This window comes from Chlamydomonas reinhardtii, chromosome 14 (genome assembly GCF_000002595.2).
Source record: "Chlamydomonas reinhardtii strain CC-503 cw92 mt+ chromosome 14, whole genome shotgun sequence".
NCBI lineage: Eukaryota > Viridiplantae > Chlorophyta > Chlorophyceae > Chlamydomonadales > Chlamydomonadaceae > Chlamydomonas > Chlamydomonas reinhardtii.
This window is the reverse complement of record NC_057017.1, coordinates 926951-944421: the sequence shown is the minus strand read 5'-3', so window position 1 is coordinate 944421 and position 17471 is coordinate 926951. Positions and strand designations below refer to the sequence as shown.

Genomic DNA, 17471 nt, shown 5'->3' with positions numbered 1-17471 from the left:
AGGAGGGCGGGGAGGAGGGCGGGGAGGGCTAGCTAGGGTGCTAGGGTGTGAGGGTGCTAGCGTGCTAGGGCTGGGGTGCTAGGGTGTTAGGTTGTTAGCGCGTCGTAGGGCTTCAGTGTTCAGTCGTTAGAGCTCAGTGCTAACTGGGTATTGGAGGCCAACTCGTCCCGTGGAGGCTGTCATGCGGTGCAGTCTGCCCTGCTCTGGCCAGCAAGCGTGTCGCCGCTCGCAAATAAACCCAACGGCCCCTTCCACCCACACACCACCACCACCACCACCACCACCACCACCACCACCACCACCACCACCACCACCACCACCACCACCACCACCACCACCACCACCACGACCACCACCACCACCACCACCACCACCACCACCACCACAGGGAGGCGCTGCACAACTGCTCCGACAACCTCAACAAGCGCCACCGCAATGCACAGGTGCGTGGATGCGGCTGTTTGCGTGGATGCGGCTGTGTGTGTGTTTCACGCCAGCCATTTGATTAGGTTGTCAGGACAGCTATGAAATCCTCCTCCACATACGCACACTGACATGCACACACATACACACCACACTTCTCTCTCCAGATGGCGGGTCGCGGCAGTGTGGAACTGCACACGCTCATATTCTTCAAGGACCGCACCACGGTGGCGGACGCGCGGGTCACCAAGGTGGGGTGGCGGGGTTGTGGGGGCGTGGAATGCAGTGGGGTTGGCCAAGGGATAAGACGTTCACGGCACCAGATCATTATGCGTGGGACGTTGCGGTGCTCGGTGTGGCCTGCATGATGGGGTAGGTGTGAATTACCAGCGTGGACTTGCAATTCCACCACAACCCCATCCCTGAACCTCCCCCCCCCCCCGCCCCGCTTCCCCTCCCAACACTCCCAACCCCGCACCAAAAACGAAACCACCACAGGTCAAGGCCAACGGCCTGGTTGTGTTCGTGCCCAAGTACGGCATCGAGGGCCCGGTCTACCTGGCGCCCAAGGACAAGAACAACGCGGCCAGCAGCGGAGCTGCCGGATCCGGATCTGGATCCGGAGGCGGATCTGGATCCGGATCTGGATCTGGATCCAGGCAGTTCCTGCTGGACGAGGAGGCGCAGACGGTGACGGCTGCCGACGGCTCGGTGCGGTACGCGGTGTTCGACAAGTGCGCGGTGCGCATCGCGGTGGAGGAGGGCGTGGCGCACCGGCGCAGTCTGGTGCTGACGCTGGTGGACCGGAGCGAGCTGCCGGACAGCGAGCGCGTGGGGTAGGGGGTAGCGGGTAGGGGGTTGTGGGAGGGGGTAGGAATGGGGTTAGGGGGGTTGTGGGAGGGGGGAGGTAGGGAGCGGGAGGCGGGCGGTGGGAGGTGGGAGGTAGGGAGCGGGGGGTGGGAGGAGGCAGGAGGTAGGTAGGTAGGTAGCGGGAGGCGGGAGGGGCGGAGGGGTGGAGGCTACGCAGGGGTAGGTAGGGTGTTGTTGAGAGTGAACGCGCGTGTGCTGGGTGAGGGTGAGAGCAGCAGCAGCTGTACGTTTGCGTGGTGCGTTTTCCTGGTGGTTGTGGAGGGCCTGGCCCCACCACCAGCAGCAGCAGCGGCGGCGGCAGCAGCAGTAGCAGCAGCGGCCCTGGGCCCAGCAGTTGCGGCGTGAATATGTGCGTAGCGGAGGGGGCGAGCAGGGCCACGTGGAGGAAGAGGCGCCAGCCCGCAGGTTGAGGCCGGCCGGTGTCTAGTTCGGGTCTTTGCTGGCGAGCATAGCACCGCACAGTGTGTGGTAGGCCGTAGCAGTGAGGAGTGTTGTGGCTATGAAGGGTTACCTGCTGTTGCTTGGCAGTGGGACGTGGCTGGACTCAAGACTGGCCGTGCGTGCCTGTACGAACCGACCCCGGCTATGTCCGGGAGATGAGGTAGACGCTTGCGGCCTCAGGCTGGACACGCGGCCACTTTTCCCATGCGAGGGGAACCACATATCTTGTCCTGGCGGGTTGCCTGAGTGCGAGGTTTGAGGGTTGGTGGGAGGTGGGGGATTGTGTGTGTGGCCAGGGGGTGCTGAATGGGTGCAGGACTAAGCAGGTGGAGCGCATGCTTTATGTATGGCGAGACTTTGCGTGGATAGCGGGAAGACGCTCTTGCTTGCGGTTGCCTTTCGTAATATTACGTGTAAGACTGTGTGATGGAGAACAGCAGGTGTCGTGTCATTCTGCCGGGGATGACTGTCTCCGCCACCGGTCACACCACTATTGGTGGCTGCAGGCTAGGCCGAGGACCTACGCCCCTGCAGGCTGTCCGTGCAGCGCGCTCGAGGCCTGGTATCCGAGGCTTGGCTGATGTGGGCGGAACGCGGAAGGTCTACAACACACAAGTATATAACCGCGGAACACGCCCTGGGGCATCTAGGTTTGGCTTTTGCCGACTATCCTGCTACAGCTGACTTGCGGAGCCGGCAGCTGTCTCCTCGCCTAACTACTCCGTGTTGGCCGCACAGTTGACGGTGGTACGTGGTTGGCAGGCTTGAGTGACGTTGACGCGTGTACGGCTGGTAGGCTAGATGAGTGACGTTGACTCGTGTATGTACGGCACCCCAACCCCCTTTAGCCGTTGCGTGGCAGCAGTTGGCAGCTGCGCGAGTGTGGGCAGGTAGTTGTACGGCGGCCCAGCTCGGAAGCTACCTGCTTGGCTACCTGACTGTATTGTGACGCACACGGGCAGTTGAGCGCGCACGCGTGTGGGAAGCTGCGGCAGGGCACGGTGGAGCACGGCGGAGGCTGGCGGTTGGCGGCGCGGCGCGCGAGTGGGAGTGCATAGTCGTGCGCGCGCCGTGTGGGAAGCTGTGTATGAGCTGCGTGTAAACTCAGAGAGACGCACGGGGCTGACCCTGTTTCGATAAGCTGACTCTGGCCGCACACGGTTTCACATGGTTGACACTGCTGGGACAACTGAACGGCAAGCGTGGGGGGGGGGGGGGGGAGAGGGGCCGGGCGAAAGGAAAAACTGGTTAGCTACGAAGCATCCAGGCAGTGCCCATCGCGTGTCACGGTGGCTGCCATCGGACACGTCGGTATTGCTGCCGCGAAAGTGACATGACGTGAAACTCAAGAGAGTGTAACAAGACTAACGACAGCGCAGCCGCCGCACGTGCCCGTGTGCGCCCAGCCCGCGCCCAGCGCAGCAGCGCCCGCCAGCGCCCGCTCGCTCGAGCTCTCTTGACCCAGACTAGCGAGACTCGCGCTTGCAATGCCTCTAGTCACGTATGCCAAGCAGCTGGTGGCCCTAGACGTCCCGGCTGTGAAGGGTTTTCGTCGCGGGGAGCGCCGCGCCGCCGCGCCAACGCTGCGAACTATGCGGACCTCCCTGTGCACCGCCCGCAAGTCTTTTAAGAAGGCGCTGAAGTAGAAGGTGGGCGCTCGCTCGGGAAGTCGCGTTGGTGGGCCTCAAAACACGCAACTCATGCCCCGCGACCACAGTGCACCGTCAAGATTATGACGCATTATGTATGTCTGTAAAGAGCGGGTCGGCTTGGTCATCACCTGAATGCTATGTGCGCATATACGCATGTGAAGGTGGGCGGAAGCGGGCCTAAAGAGGGCGACGACCGCTCAGACGCCCACCTTACACGCCCACCTTGACGTCGGTCCGTTGGGGTCCGTCTCGCCTAATCGGGACTGGATGGCCCGCTGGCCCAAGAACCTGCTGACCGGGTTTTTTATTCAAAGTTGCAAAGGCAACGACATGCATTGGAGTTATCAATGAGGTACGCTACCCAGGGGTGGGGGAAGGATGGGACCGACATGGGGCGAAGCAGGGAATTGCGCGAGAAGGTAAGTAACACCAGCACAGCAACACAGGAGAAAACGTATTTGCACACCTTGTTTTGAACTCTACTCGCACACCCGCATTTATACCCCAAACCGTGCACACGTTCGCAAGGCATATTTGCTGCGTCACGACTGCGCGTTCGGACGATGGGCAACACCAAGCTCTCGATAAATGTAAAAGGTGAGATGATCAAATCTGCTTGGCTATGTGTATCGTTTACGAACGACGCGACCAAGCGATTGAGCACATGCCCGCGCCCGCCCGCTGCGCACTACATTTCCGCAGGCGGCAAAACTGGCAAGGAAGCCGGTAAGCGTTGGTTCGCCAGGATGCCGGTGCGCATCGTCAGGTTACGCTTTCGCACCCTACCTGACTTGGCCATACATTGCACGTCCCCACTCGCCCTATGGGAGTTCGAGCGACGCGGGCTGCTGTCCTTACTTACCGACGCTGCGTCAGCGTTTTCTCCTGAATCTTTCACCCCTAGCCTACCCCTGCTGTCTGCTCTTTAGGCGAGGAACCAACGACGCCCCCCTATGAGCCTGGCGTTCAGATTAATTGGCCGCAGCCCGCGGTACGTGCGTGTGTATCGGCGAAACATAGAATAGCTGGCATTGGCAGGGTTGCCAGCAGGGGCACACCAGTATACCTGAGACTGAGTAATGAGGCGTCGACATACGAAGGCCACCATGGCAGATGGACGGCGTTGGCCGTCACCGCACGTGCGCTCTTTGTGTGTGTGTGTGTGTGGTTACAAGGTGGTGAGCACGACGTGCATTCCTGTCCTTGTAGAAACCTAGGCCCGGGCCGGGGGGCCCTTATAACGCCTGCAACACTTATATATGCAGCTAGTTTGGTCCCCGAATGGGGGTGCTTATGCTCCTGTGCTCCCAAATGGAATCTAGTAACGCGGCTAACCTGGCTGGGTCCGCATTCTGCATGACGGCCTGCATTCCGCCTGTAAAATCGATCTCGCTACCCAAACGCAACTGGTCCTCTTTGTAGGCGGGTGCGGATAGTGCTGAGCTAGCCCTAATGACGGCGGCCCTAGATAGTGACGGCGGCCCTAGTGACGCTTGCTTACCACCGTAACTACTACGATATACTCGTCGAGGCACGCGAGCACTTGTGCCATGCATAGTTCTTATCAATACCATGACTGCGCTTTGGTTCCGTGCGCGCTGTGGTGTTGGTGCTGGTGCTGGTGGTGTGCGCACAGCAGGTGCTATCCATGCATGGCTGCTGCTGGGTACTCTGAAAACTCAGAATTGGCGATTACATTATTGCTCATCGGCGCATTCCGCCACTAGTTGCCCCGGCCTTTGTTAAGCTCGCTTTTAGCTATACTCGCTTACTAACAACCGTGGCCGCCCCGCCCCGCCCAACCCCGTCGTTTCCTCACTCCATGACAGCCTGCCGTCTTTGGAGCGCTGTTCGAGGATCTGGAGAGCGCGCAGGGTCAACTCGACCAGATGGAGCACGGCCTGGCGGAGGCCCGGAGCAAGGTGGAGGCGGCGCACAAAACCTTTGTCGCGACAAAGAGCCTGGTGCAGTTGACTGTGAACAAGTGCAAGTGAGTCAATCCTCCGGTGCCCATGCCATGTGCGACTCCATTCCCTACCTCGCAAGCCGCTCCCGCGGCGCGTGGGGCTGCCGGCGGCCGGTCGCCACGCACCGGCACGCCCTGCCTGTCCTCCCTAAGCCTATCACCAGCGAGCGAATGGATGTCGGGCTGTGGGGGCTGGCCGCCATGCGCGTGCGCGGTTGCATGTATACTGCATAGTGCCCGGCTACTTTGATTGCCTGCACGCGCGACAGCGACGGAAGCTCCCGAGAGCAGCACCATGACACGCCATGACACACCCCGCCGCACTCCGCATCCTAAGGCCATGACGAGCAGCCCAGGAATCCTTTGTGACACAGGCAGTTACTACAATTACTTGTTCGCTTTGTGACACAGGAAAGCGCTGACGGAGACCCAGGATGAGGTCGATGGGCTCCTCCTGGCCATCGTGGTGGGTGTTCAGCAGACGGGTGCGAGCGACCAGCAGGGCGTTGGAAAGTTGCATTGTTGCCGCCCATAGTAGTGTCGTAGATGTACCCCGTGCAAGCATGAGCACGCATGCGAACAATCGCGCGCATACCGGCAGTTGTTGAAATGGGTTCCACTCTTCATGGCTTACTCGCGTTCGCAGCAGCAGTGCACTCCCGGGCCCGAGGACTTCAAGGGGCCCTTCCCTGTTGGCGCGGTGGCGGAGGCCCGGCTGATACGGGGCATGGTGGGCACGGGGCTGCGTCTGGACCCCGGCTGGGCCTTCGCCAGCGGCAGCGGCGCCTCCAAGCTGCATAAGGCCAAGTGCGGCAACTTCAGTGGTGGCTGTAACTGGTACCGGTACTACAGCGTGACCGGTACGTGTGCATGCACAGATGCATGCGCAGCAGGCGTGGTAGTGGGAGGGTACGTACGTACGTGAGCGGTCATCAATCAGACATGCAATCCGCAGGCGCGCTACCGGAACTACTCACCCCGTCTGAAGTAGCCGCACCTAGCCGTCTCTTGCTGTTAGTTCAGCTGATTGACTGACCCGCATGCATACCGTATGTGGCACACCGCACATGCAAGCATTGGTCGCCATTGCTTTCTTACCCGTTAATCGCCCTTGCCCATCTACCCGCCTTGCCGGTACTTCATGCGCCTGCCTCACACCTGCCTGCTATACGCACTTGATGACGCAGGCCGCGGTAGGACCGGCGTGACGCTGTGCGGCCATAAATGCTGCGCGAGTGCCTTTAAGGCGGAAGAGGTGTACCTGTGCGCGCGTGAGGCGGAGGCTAAGGCGGCGGCCGCGGAGGCGAACGCGAACCTGCTGTCGCTGGTGGAGGACATGGCGGCGGCTGGGCTCGCGATGAAGGAGGAGGTGGAGCAGGCGCATGAGCGCGCGGATGTGGCGGGTGAGGTGGGGGCTGGGGTGGAAGTGGCTCTGTCGGTGGAGGAGGCCAAGAACGAGTTCTTGGGCAACATATTGACGAATGTGCTGGAAGCGTTGGACAAGAAGGAGGCGGAGGCGGCGGTGGAGGTGGAGGAGGCTCGTGTGAGGACGCAGGCGGCGGAGCAGCAGGCGCGTGCTGCAGCGAGGGAGGCGCGCAGCTTCCTCAAGGAGTTCGTCGTGGTACGTGCGTGCGCATGTGCCGGCGGGTGTCGCGGTGGTGTCAGCAGCAGTGTGCAGCTCCTCCGGATGGAACAAGGCGTTTGTGTTGCTACGTACGTGCATAGTTTGCTCCTAGCTACCAGCTAGTATACGGTATCACGGTATGTATGTCTGAACTGCGCCGCTAGCTGCATGGGGGCCTGCTGGTTGTGATGCGCGCCAACATCTGCAACACTGCCCAAGCGACTGACCTCACCCACTGCGCCCCTCATCACGCTGTCACTTCTCAGGGCCAGCCGCCCGCCGACCCCAACCCGCTGTACTTGGGCCCCCTGTCCTTCGGCCCCACCGCCGACCTCACCCTGCGCAATATGGTGGGCACGGGGCAGCGGCTGCGCCCCGGCTGGGCCTTCGTCAACAAGAGCGACGGGACCAAGCTGCACAAGGCCAAGTGCGGCAACAACGAGGAGTGCAGCTGGTACCACTACGATTCGCTGGCGGGTGAGTGGAGAACTGGAGATGGCGTGCTCGGGAGGAAACGGGTTTGTTGAACAACCTGTGTTTTGATCCGTACTGTCCTCGAGTCCTATCCGAGTTCCGTTTGTAACCTGTTGGGATACCAGGGGGCTCGTACCAAGGGGACGTCTATACGCTAGTGCTATTACACTCGCATGTAAGGCATCAGGCATGCCACTCTGCCTAGCAGTCTAGCTGCCGTGTTGTAACACGAGTAGCTAGGAACAAGTGCACCCGCACCACCGCTGTCGCCCACATACCGAATGCCCCGCCGAATGCAGGCCGCAACAGCATCAAGGCGGAGCGGTGCAAGAGGGAGTGCTGCAAGAACGCGTTCGCGGCAGAGGAGGAGATGTGGCGTGTGGCGGGTTAGCGGCCGTGTGGTAGGGCCCCTGCTGCTGCCAACGCACTGCACGCAGCGCGCAGCCGCCGCCCAGGGCATAGGCTGGTGAGGTTGGTGGTGCTGCTGCTGGGGGGAAATCGTTCATTTGCACCGCTTGATAGGTAGGAATGTGGAGGCGTGTATGCCTGGCGGATCATGAAAGGATCGGACTGGACAACGTGGATGCTCCTTAGGGCAGGGCGGACGGAGAGCAGGATGGAGAGCGTGCAGGATGGATGGGCGAAGCAGGATGAAATCTCGTTACAGGTGTGACAGGTTGGGTCCCGGCGGCTTGCGCATATGTTGTGTGTGTGTGTGTGTGTGTGTGTGTGTGTGTGTGTGTGTTAGAGAGCACAAGGGGATGAAGGAAACACACAGGCACGGGTATGCGATGCACTGCGTTGACACTGGTTGGTGGTGCGTGGCAGGTTTAGCACGGTGTCCTGTTACGCGCAGTGTCAACATCAGCACGGCGGTGATAGCAGCACGGTAAACAGCAGGCTACTACGGGGTGATTGTTTGATTGCTTGTGTGTACCCGCCTGTGGGAATGCGTGTGTGTTTTGCGGACCTAAACCAAGAGGAAGAATCAGGATTGCAGAAGGTGGCGCTGCGTGCAGTACGTACGTGCAGGAGCCTTACTGTTGCGCAAGTAGGCGTGGTAAGCGTCTGTACGTGTTTGAGTGAGGAATTCATGGGTCAGCTGGTGATTAGCTTGGTTGGATGCACCCCTGTGTATGTGGAGGCAGAAGGGGGCTGGCTTAAATGCTACAACTGTAACAGTGTGCGCGCAGAAGTTCATGTTTCCGGGGAGGGACGGCTGATCCACGGCACGGTTGCAAGGACAGCCGCGCGTGGCCGGCCATCTAAGTTGCGTGGCCCTGTACATGCAAAGGCGCTACTATTCAAACTTTTGGAATGTTGTCATTGCATGGTGTAGCGTCTCAGACCCGTTTGCGCGGGGGCCAGTTCGCGGGCCACCGCTGGGGGATGGCGCGAAAGGCCGCACCCGGCTGACCGTCATTTCGTGCACCCGTTAGCATCCTAGCTGATTGTTACTAGAAGATATGCAAGGATTTCATCTGCATACGGCCTTCATTTGCGAGCGTAAAACCGGGTCGATCGGCGGGGGCAACCGTCGGCGCCAGCAACCGTTTCGCGACGACGACCGGCCCTTGGCGTTGAAGGGTTTGGGTTGCTATACAGTTTAGAGCGTCTTATGTTAAATTGAGGCCACTGTAAACCTTGCGACAAACCCAAGGGTTGTATTGCGACGATTGACGAGCACCTCGCTGCTTCCCACTGAAAGCCTGCACCAGCATTATTAATAGTGACCTTGCTTGTAGCGTTTTTTGCAGCATGCCGTAACCACACCCGATGCTGTTGAGGCGTTGAGCGCCGGAGCACGGGTCATCGTGGGCCTTATTGATTCCCAGTTCATTTAGTCGTCTTGAAAATCTGCGCACTAATGCCTTGTAGTCGTTTGCATCTGTAGGGCTCCCCGCGAGGAGTACAGACACTGAAATCGCTGGAGGCCCAGCTCAGTTGCGGAGCGGCCGGCTGCATCGCCATTAACTTTGCAGCATGTGTGACTGCTGGTATCAAGATAGTTCGGGAGCCGGAGCTGGTGCTGCGTGCTTTTTGGCAGCCAAATAGCGCGAAATGCCCGCCTTGACGAGTTCATGAGCAGATACATACGTTGATATGTCAACAGTAGATAAACTGTCATACGGGCTGCGCGAGGGCCCAGTGGACGGCCTTCTGGATGCGCACCCGCTCGGCTTGCCTCTGGCGCCGCTCCGGCACCTCGCTGGCAGCTTGTGTGATGCCTTGCATGAGTTGCATTCATCAGGCCAAGTGAGTTATGGTCTGCAAAGCCCGGAAAGGACACGGCCTTGTGGTTCGGGGCTTGGATGCGCGTGCGACACCTCTAGGTCTCCACACCCCACGCCCCGCCTGCCAGACGGAACAGCTCTAGCGCCCATTTTTATGGCCCCGCCATAACACATGCCCAATCTCCAACGTTCTTGTGCATTTTGCAGTCAGCGGGAGCTGGCTTGGACCCACACAGGGTGACGTTAACGGCGGCCGGGGTCGTGCGGATCACCCCAGCTGCACCTCCCAATGCTGGTTACGCCGCCGCCCCCACCACCGCGCCAGCAGCCGGTGGCGGCTCCGGCGGGCACAGCGGCTTTGGTGCCAGCGTCATCCAGAGCGGCGGCAGTAGCAGCATCGGCGGCGCAGGGTCGGGCTGGTGCCGACCGCCGGAATGGCTGTTGGAGCACCTAACGGCCCAAGGCGGCGGCGGCGGTGCCGCCGCCGCCGGAATGGCACACGCGGCCGCCCACAGCGCTCAGCACCCCCTGCCGCCCCCTCACGCACACTCCAACCCACATCAGCCTCAGTCACTCACGCACGCGGATCCGCATGGGCACCGCGCGAAGGAGGCCGCGGCCGCAGGTGCGTGCGGGGCCAGCGGGGGTGACTAAGCACGTTCGCGGGTGGCGGAAGTGCGTGTGCAGCGGCCATTAGGCATAGCCGCATAGGCATGGAACCCGGAAACTCCGCAGTCCTGTCTCCACCAATGCGGCTTCTCTCTTGGGGACTTGTCATCCGCATTCATTGACGCACGGTTGCCAGCCCTTGCCTCCATCGTGCCCGCTGTTGCCGTAGTGAAGACCCTCCAGTTCCTCTAACACCGTACTCTTACCATTGTCCCTTCCATCCGCGCATACGCACACGCTAATGCTGCGTGCTTTCTTCCTTGTGCTCTCTAACACGTGCCGGGGCTGGACTCGACGCTTCACCCCCACCCCTTTCCGCCCCCTTCCGCCACGTCTGCCCCCTACAGACGTGTTCTCACTGGGCTGCCTGCTCGCGGAGCTCGCCACCGGCCAGCCGCCCTTCCCTGGCCCCTCGCCGGAGCAGCAGCTCCGCCGCATGGCCCGACTCCTGGGGCCGCTACAGCCGCTACAGCCGCTACAACCTGATCCGCAAGCAGCAGCAGCAGCGGCAGCAGCAGCGAGCAGTGGCAAGGCTGGTGGCGGTGGTGGCGGGGCTAGAGCTGCAGGCGGTGCTGCTGCCGCAAGCAAGGCCATGAGGCCGCCTCAGCGGCAGCGGCAGCCACTGCCGCTGCTGCGCGAGTGGCTCACACGGCACTGCAACGACGCGGCCGCGGCGGCCGGCGCCACCGCTGGCGCAGCCGCCAGCGGCTCTGCAACGTTGGCGACGGGGAGTGCGGCGGCGGCGGGGACTGAGCTGGGTGCGCTTATAGAGTGGCTGGCTGCCTGCCTGCAGCCCGACCCACACCTGCGGCCCAGCGTACAGGAGCTGAAGGAAATGCCATGGCTGGCGGAAGCACCCGCTGCGGCTGATGCGGCTGCTGCGGATGTAGCGGCTGCTGCGGCTGTAGCGGCTGCTGCGGCGCCTGCTAGTGCTGCAGCTGTAGCGGCTGTAGCTGTGGCTCCTGCCGTGGCTGCAGCGAGGGATGTCGCGGCTGTGGCGCGGGCAAGCAGTGGGCAGGCAGGGGTCGCAGGCAGTGCGCACAGCTCAGGAGGCGCGGCCGCGGCCGTATCGGGCTCTGTGGCAGGAGGCTCCGGCGGAGGTGTGGGATCCGGGCCGCAGCCGCCACTGGTCTTGGAGCCTGCGCCCGGTGCCGGCGTGGGGCTGGGCGCCGGCAATGGCAGCAGCAGGCGGGCGTTGCTGCAGCAGCGCAGCGGTCTTGGCGGCGTTGGCGCTGGCGGCAGTAGCGGGGGCGGTGTTGCTGTTGGCGGCAGTAGTGGTGCTGGCCAGATGGCTGCTGGCACCTCTGAAGCTGTGGCCTCCACAGCAGGCCACTCGAGGCTGCAGCCGCACCCGCCAGCAGTCGGCAGCGTCGCGTCGTCTGACGCGCACCAGGCGCAGCACCAGCACCACCAGCAACAGCACCTGCAACAGCAGCAGCACCTGCAACAGCATTTGCAGAGCCGCTCACATAAGCAGCTGCAGCTACAGCCGCTGCTGCCGCTGGAACCGCTGCAGCCCTCGCCGCCTTTATCCGCGTCACAATACTCGCCTCCGCACCTGCAGCACCAGCAGGAAGCCTCACCGTCGGGTGTGCTGGCCACCGCTGTGACCTCCCCGGGGGGCGCGGCGGCGGCGGCCGCCAGCGGCGCTCACGCTGTCGGCACGCCTCCCTCAGGCGCAGTTTCCGGCGGCGCCGCTCCTGCTGCTGCTCCTGCTCCTGCTGGCGGCGGCGGCAGCGCTGGCGGCACCGGGCAATCGCTCCTTGGCGCGCGGCAGTTTGCATCGGACAAAACACTTCAGCCCGCACAGCATGCGCAGCACACGGTGCGGAGCCTGTCCAGTCCCGTCTCCGGCTCCACCGCAACCCATGCAGCCACAGCACAGCCGCCGCCGGCAGCGGCGGCGGCGCTCTCGCCACACGCGACGTCTGCGGCTAGGCTGATGGCGACAACGACCGCAGCGGCGGCGGCGGCGGCGGCGGTGGTGGCATCGGCTGCCGTAGCCGGCGTGGCGGCGGAGCCGCCGCCGTACGCCCAACGGGTACGGCCGCGTGCGGCACGTGCTTCGGAAGGTGCCGTAGATCTGCCGTCGTACAGCCAGCTGCGTCCGTACGGCACAGCGACGGGCCGCGCTGCGTCAACCGCCATCAGCAGTACGGCACATACGACCAATGGTGCCGTCGGCGGAGGAAGCGGCGGGTTTGCCTCCGGGAGCGGCGTGTTTGCGGGTCGGCACGGCGACAGACGTGCTTCCGTCATCACGCCACAGGAGCTGCAAACCATTGGCGGCGCCGCCGCCGTGAGTGGTGTCGGTGCCGCAGGGGGCAGCAGCATCAACGCCAGGCGCAGCAACCACGCCCACCGTTTCAGCGGGACGGGCAGTAGCAGCGCCAACGGCCTACCTGCCCCGGGGTCCCTGTCTCCTCCCGTTGCCGGCTTCTACGAGCGCGCGTCAGTTGGAGTGGTCTCTGGCAGGACCGGCGGCGGTGGCGCCGCCACCACCGGTGGTGCTGGCCGTGCCACCGCTTGGGATCAGGCCTCTATCGACGTCGCAGCTGAGGGCATGGGTCCAAGTTCCGGTCCGGGCTTCGGCGTGGGCGCGAACGGATTAAGCAGCGGCGATGGCGACGGTGGCACTGCCGGCAAGCAAAAGCTGCGACGCGCGATTACGCCCGGCTCCCTGTTTGGCTTTGGGCCTCAGTCAACCACATCTCGGCGGCAACAGCAGCAACAACAACAGCATAGTCATTACCCGGCAGGATCAGCGGGTGGGCCGCACGGCAACGCTGGCGGCGGAAACAGCGGCGGAGCGAGTGGTCCGTCGTCCTGTGGGCTCGGTGGCGGCAGCGGCCGTGGCGGAAGTGGCAGCGGCGGCGCCAGCCGGTCGCTTCCAGGCGGCGAGCCGTTTGCAGCTGCCGGCGGCGTGGCGGCGGCTGCCGCGGCAACGGCGGCGCTCACTTCCTCGCTGTTCCCACGCGCTGGCGGCAGCGGCGTGTCACCCCTTCCCTCGCCCTCGCCCCGCCGCGGCCCGCTGCCGCTGCAAGGCACGTCCCCGCCAGCGACACGCCACGGCGGCGTCACCGAGCTGCGCTCTGCGCTGGCGGCGCCGCCGCTACCGTCCCTGGCGGCCCGGCGTCAGCTGCCGTCGCCGCCGCAGCCCCTGCTCCTGCCGGAGATCATGGGAGCCGGCGGCGGCGCCGCTGGTGACATCGGCGCCGCCGCCGTATTGACGCCAGGTAGTGCCGGCGCCAGCTTCCTCCGTCAGGAGAACATGCCTTCACCGCCGTCGGCATCGCGGCCGGACTCCTTGCGGGCCAGCGCCGCCGCTGAGGATGCCGCCGCCATGGCCGCGGCAGCCGCGGCGGCGCTGCCTGCCGTCAACGACGCCGCCACCAGAGGCGGCCAGGGCGCACACGCGCACAGCAGCCAACGGCCGCTGTCCGTCGCCAACGGTTGCGGCGATGGCGGCGCCGCCAGCGGTGTCGGCAGCGGCGGCGGCGGTACGGCACACGGCCTGGCGGCGGAGCAGTCGTACGGCATCGCGCCGCAGCCGCCGGGGCACGTGGCGTCGCCGCCGGGATTCGACGCCGGCCGCAACGGCAACGGCGGCGGCGGCGGCGGTGGGCTGGAGAGCAGCGTATCTGAGAACGCCATGCTGGCTGGCGCGCTTCACAGCGAAAGCGAGGGTGAGGATGATGTGTACGACGACGGCAGCGACCTGCTCAGCACCAAAGGTCGGCGCAGGGGCGTCCTCCCGGGGCAGCCGGCGGTAGGAACAGCAGCAACGGCGGTCGCTGCGGGTGCTGCAACAGCGAGGGCGTACGGCGTCCGCGGTGCCGCCAGCGGCGGCCGTGCCGGCGGCGGTGGCGGCGGCACGGGAGGGCACACGAGTGTGTCGGAGCCGGGCTGCTCGATAGAGGCCGTGCTGGCGGCGGCGGCGGATGCCCTGGCGCGGCCGCAGCAGCCCCCGTTGCTTTTGGCGATGCAGCAGCAGGCGGAGCTGACACAAAGCCAGCGAAGCCGCCAGACCTACCACGAGCAGCAGCAGCAACAACAACAACATCAGCCGCTCTATCCGCCCACGTCGCATCCACTTACGCAGCTGGGGTCGGCTTCCGCCTCCCACCGCGCCCTCCGCCCCTCTAGCAGCCGCGCCCCGCCCGTGGGCGGCAGCGTGAGTCAGAACGGCGGGCTGGGCTCAGCCGCCGCTGGCGGCGGCACTGGCGGCGGCGCCGCCGGCACCATCAGCGCCAGCGGCGGCACACGCCAAGCCACGGGGTTGGCCGCGCCCGTCCGCGACCCACTGCCCCGCCTCATCAACGTCCTGCAACGAGAGCTCACAGCCAAGCAGCACCACCCAACCGCCAACCTCCAACCGCACGGTGGCTTAGCCAGGCAACTTTCCGGCGGCGCGCTACCCCCCAACCTGCACTCGCCGGTGACGCACCAGCACCTGACAAGCGCGGCTGTGGCGGCGGCCGCCGGCGCCGGCGCCACCGCCGCCGCCATGGCGGCGGCTCAGCGGCGCTCGCCCATGGGTCACCAGCGAGCCGCAGACTACGAAAGCTTCGCCGCCTTCGCCGCGGCGTCAGATGATTCCTCCATTAGTCACAACCACTCGCAAATCGGCATCGGCGTGGTTTCGGTGACTGGCTGGGCGCCGGGCGCGGCGGCGGCCGCCGCCGCCGCAGCGGCGGCTGGAGAGGACGACGGCGTCGGGACCCGCATCCTGCCGCTGCATGACTCAGTCATGACCCATCGCAGCGAGCGGCGCCCAATGGTGAGCGCCGGCGGCGCTGCTAGCAGCGGCGGCGGCGCCGTCACCACAGACCCCGACGGCGGCGCGTCGGAGCGAACCAGCCCGAATGGGTCCGTGCCGATGACGGGAGGAGGCGGCGCAGGTGGTGCCGGGGAGCCAGCGGCGGGCGCCGTCAGGGGACTGGCGCAGCGTGCGAGGGAGCGGCTGCGGCGGTACTTCTCCGAGGATGGCGGCGGGGCTGGGGCTGGGGCTGGGGTTGGGGCTGGGGGTGGGGGCGGGGCTGGGTCTGGCGCCTATGAAGGAAGAGGCGGGTACGCGCGGCGTAGCGGCGGCGCCAGCGGCGCAGGCGGAGGCGGCGGCAGGGGCGCGCAGGGAATCTCAGAGATAGAGGAGATTCAGCCGGTGCAGGATCCGATCCTGACACTGGCGCACGCGCAGCACTTGCAACAGCAACAGCAGCAGCAGCAACAGCAGCAACAACACGCGATGCAGCAGGAGCGTGAGAGATCGAGTGCGGGCTCTGCACATGGGCCCGCAGTGACGGCAGTAACAGCAGGAGGAGCGGCAGCAGCAGCAGCAGCAGCAGCAAGCGCGGCTGTAGCAGCGCCACAAGCCAGGGTCTCCGCTCCGGGGAGCATGCCAACAGACGCTCCGGAGGCAGGTCACGGGCACCGCAGCAGCAGCGGCGCCGGCGGCAGCAGCAGCAGCAGCAATAAAGGGCTTGTGTCGTCGATCAAGAAGGTGTTTGGGTTTGGAAAGAGCGGTCAGCGGTGACCATGGCAACTGCTGAGCAGATTACGGCGGGCATGAGCTCTATGTCCCGGTTGGGAAGGTGATGAATGGCGAACGCTGTCAAGTATGGCGAATGAATCTAGTCGGTATGCTGACACGAAGGGGCAATGAGCGCGCAAACATCAGTGCTGTGAGGTCGTGCTCGCAGGATGCAATGCAAGTAGTGTATTGCCGGGTGCAGTGCTGAGCGCAGGGCAATTGGATGCGGTGGCGGCTTGCCATGAGCGCACATAATGCAAGGTACATACTCAACGAGCTTATTCTAAACGAGCTTTAACACGCGGGTGCGTCACGTTGACCCGGTACTCAGTTTGTGGGGGTTGCTTGCACCACGCCATTGCGGGTGATGATTTCAGGGTGATCGTGTTGCAGAGCCACGCGAATGAACAAAAAACCCCAGGACGGATTTTCGTGGGTGCGTGCTAGAGGATCTTTCAATTCCAATGTACAATGGGGGGAAAGATGGAGCTTGATGCCCGACCCCCGGCTATTGAGTGATGAGTGGAGGCACGTGCATGCCTGGGATGGGGTCTGAGGTTTGGGTTTGGCTTGATGTCTTGTTATATCAGCCATGGAGTTATGGGTTAGGACTGCCCCAGTGGGACTGCCCTCATGCAGTTGAATGTCAAAAAGGTAACTGTTGGCACCTAGGTGTGTTGCGTCCAGAATATGTGTGGTAGACTGCGGTCGGTGGTAGAATTCTTCCTGCACAGTGGCAAGGATGTCGCCTATGCTCAAGTGTTGATTGGTCATGAGTGAAGCGGCCGGGTCATATCAAAGCAGGGGAGGTGTATGAGAGGCACAACCCTTGGACGTTTGCAGGGGCTGGTATGTTACTCTCATTACTGGCCACTTGATGGCGGCTTGGCCGGCGTTGAGAGGAAGTGAGTTTCCGCATGCGGCCGCAATGTGTCCTGTGGATGCTGTGGCTTTTGGGACGGGATGCAGCGGCACCGATGCGGTGTGCGACCACGCCTGGTCGCCTGGATTGGTTGCCCCGCATACAACACCGGAACAACAGCTGGATGTTAAGTAATTGTGCGGGGCTAGGTGAAGCCATGAAGGGGCAGAGCTGCGAGGGAAATGACTCAAATGAGGGTGTCACATGAGTACCCTGTACCCAGCTATCATCTGGGAGGATGCCAGGGTGCCGGCAACGAGTTGGCCGCTTGGGTAGCAATGAGGACCTCCCCTGAGGAGGACCGGACCAGAAGGGCACAGGGACGTGCGACCTGCCTGACACGGTGTTTTGTGTAAGCGTGCAAGGCAATCAAGTGGGTCTCGTGCTGGGATGAGTGATTGAATGTCGGGTGCTGACAGAAGCAATACAGCCGGGAAGCAAGCGTGGGCCCGGGGCAGCACCGGGGCGGCTTCAGGTGGGGCTGAAACAGGGGAGGGCTCCCCTGGGCTGAAAGGTGGTCGGGGGGTGGGGTGGGGGGTGAAAGCTGTCCAGGTGCCGTTCGACAGAAACGTCAATGGGGCTGGCAGAGGAGTTGGGGGCAGGGGGCTCAGTTGCGGGACAAATCCAGGTACGGGCAACTGAAGCTGTAGTCAGGGCGAGCGCCAG

The 17471-nt window shown here is 63.7% G+C and overlaps 3 protein-coding genes across 3 annotated transcripts in view; all 3 read left to right on the top strand.

Annotated features, from left to right (window-relative positions):
- Window positions 1-3105, top strand: part of CHLRE_14g613850v5 (uncharacterized protein) — a 15774-nt gene extending 12669 nt beyond the window's left edge. Inside the window, exons 18-20 of the mRNA XM_043070049.1 lie at window positions 389-443; window positions 591-674; window positions 922-3105. Coding sequence (XP_042916722.1) covers window positions 389-443; window positions 591-674; window positions 922-1263 — 481 coding nt within the window. The 3' untranslated portion in view covers window positions 1264-3105. The remainder of the gene's footprint in view (window positions 1-388; window positions 444-590; window positions 675-921) is intronic.
- Window positions 3106-3891: 786 nt separating this feature from the next.
- CHLRE_14g613800v5 (uncharacterized protein) lies at window positions 3892-9103 on the top strand. The gene is made up of 8 exons (XM_001698989.2): window positions 3892-4112; window positions 4316-4377; window positions 5216-5376; window positions 5764-5818; window positions 5999-6212; window positions 6540-6973; window positions 7243-7453; window positions 7750-9103. Exons 1-8 carry the CDS (start codon window positions 3989-3991, stop codon window positions 7839-7841), a joined length of 1353 nt encoding a protein of 450 aa, XP_001699041.2. The 5' UTR covers window positions 3892-3988; the 3' UTR covers window positions 7842-9103.
- Window positions 9104-9181: 78 nt separating this feature from the next.
- On the top strand, window positions 9182-17173 carry CHLRE_14g613750v5 (uncharacterized protein). The gene is made up of 3 exons (XM_043070048.1): window positions 9182-9706; window positions 9892-10309; window positions 10701-17173. The coding sequence occupies exons 1-3, from the start codon at window positions 9554-9556 to the stop codon at window positions 15884-15886; spliced, it is 5757 nt and encodes a 1918-aa protein (XP_042916721.1). The 5' UTR covers window positions 9182-9553; the 3' UTR covers window positions 15887-17173.
- Window positions 17174-17471: the final 298 nt, after the last annotated feature.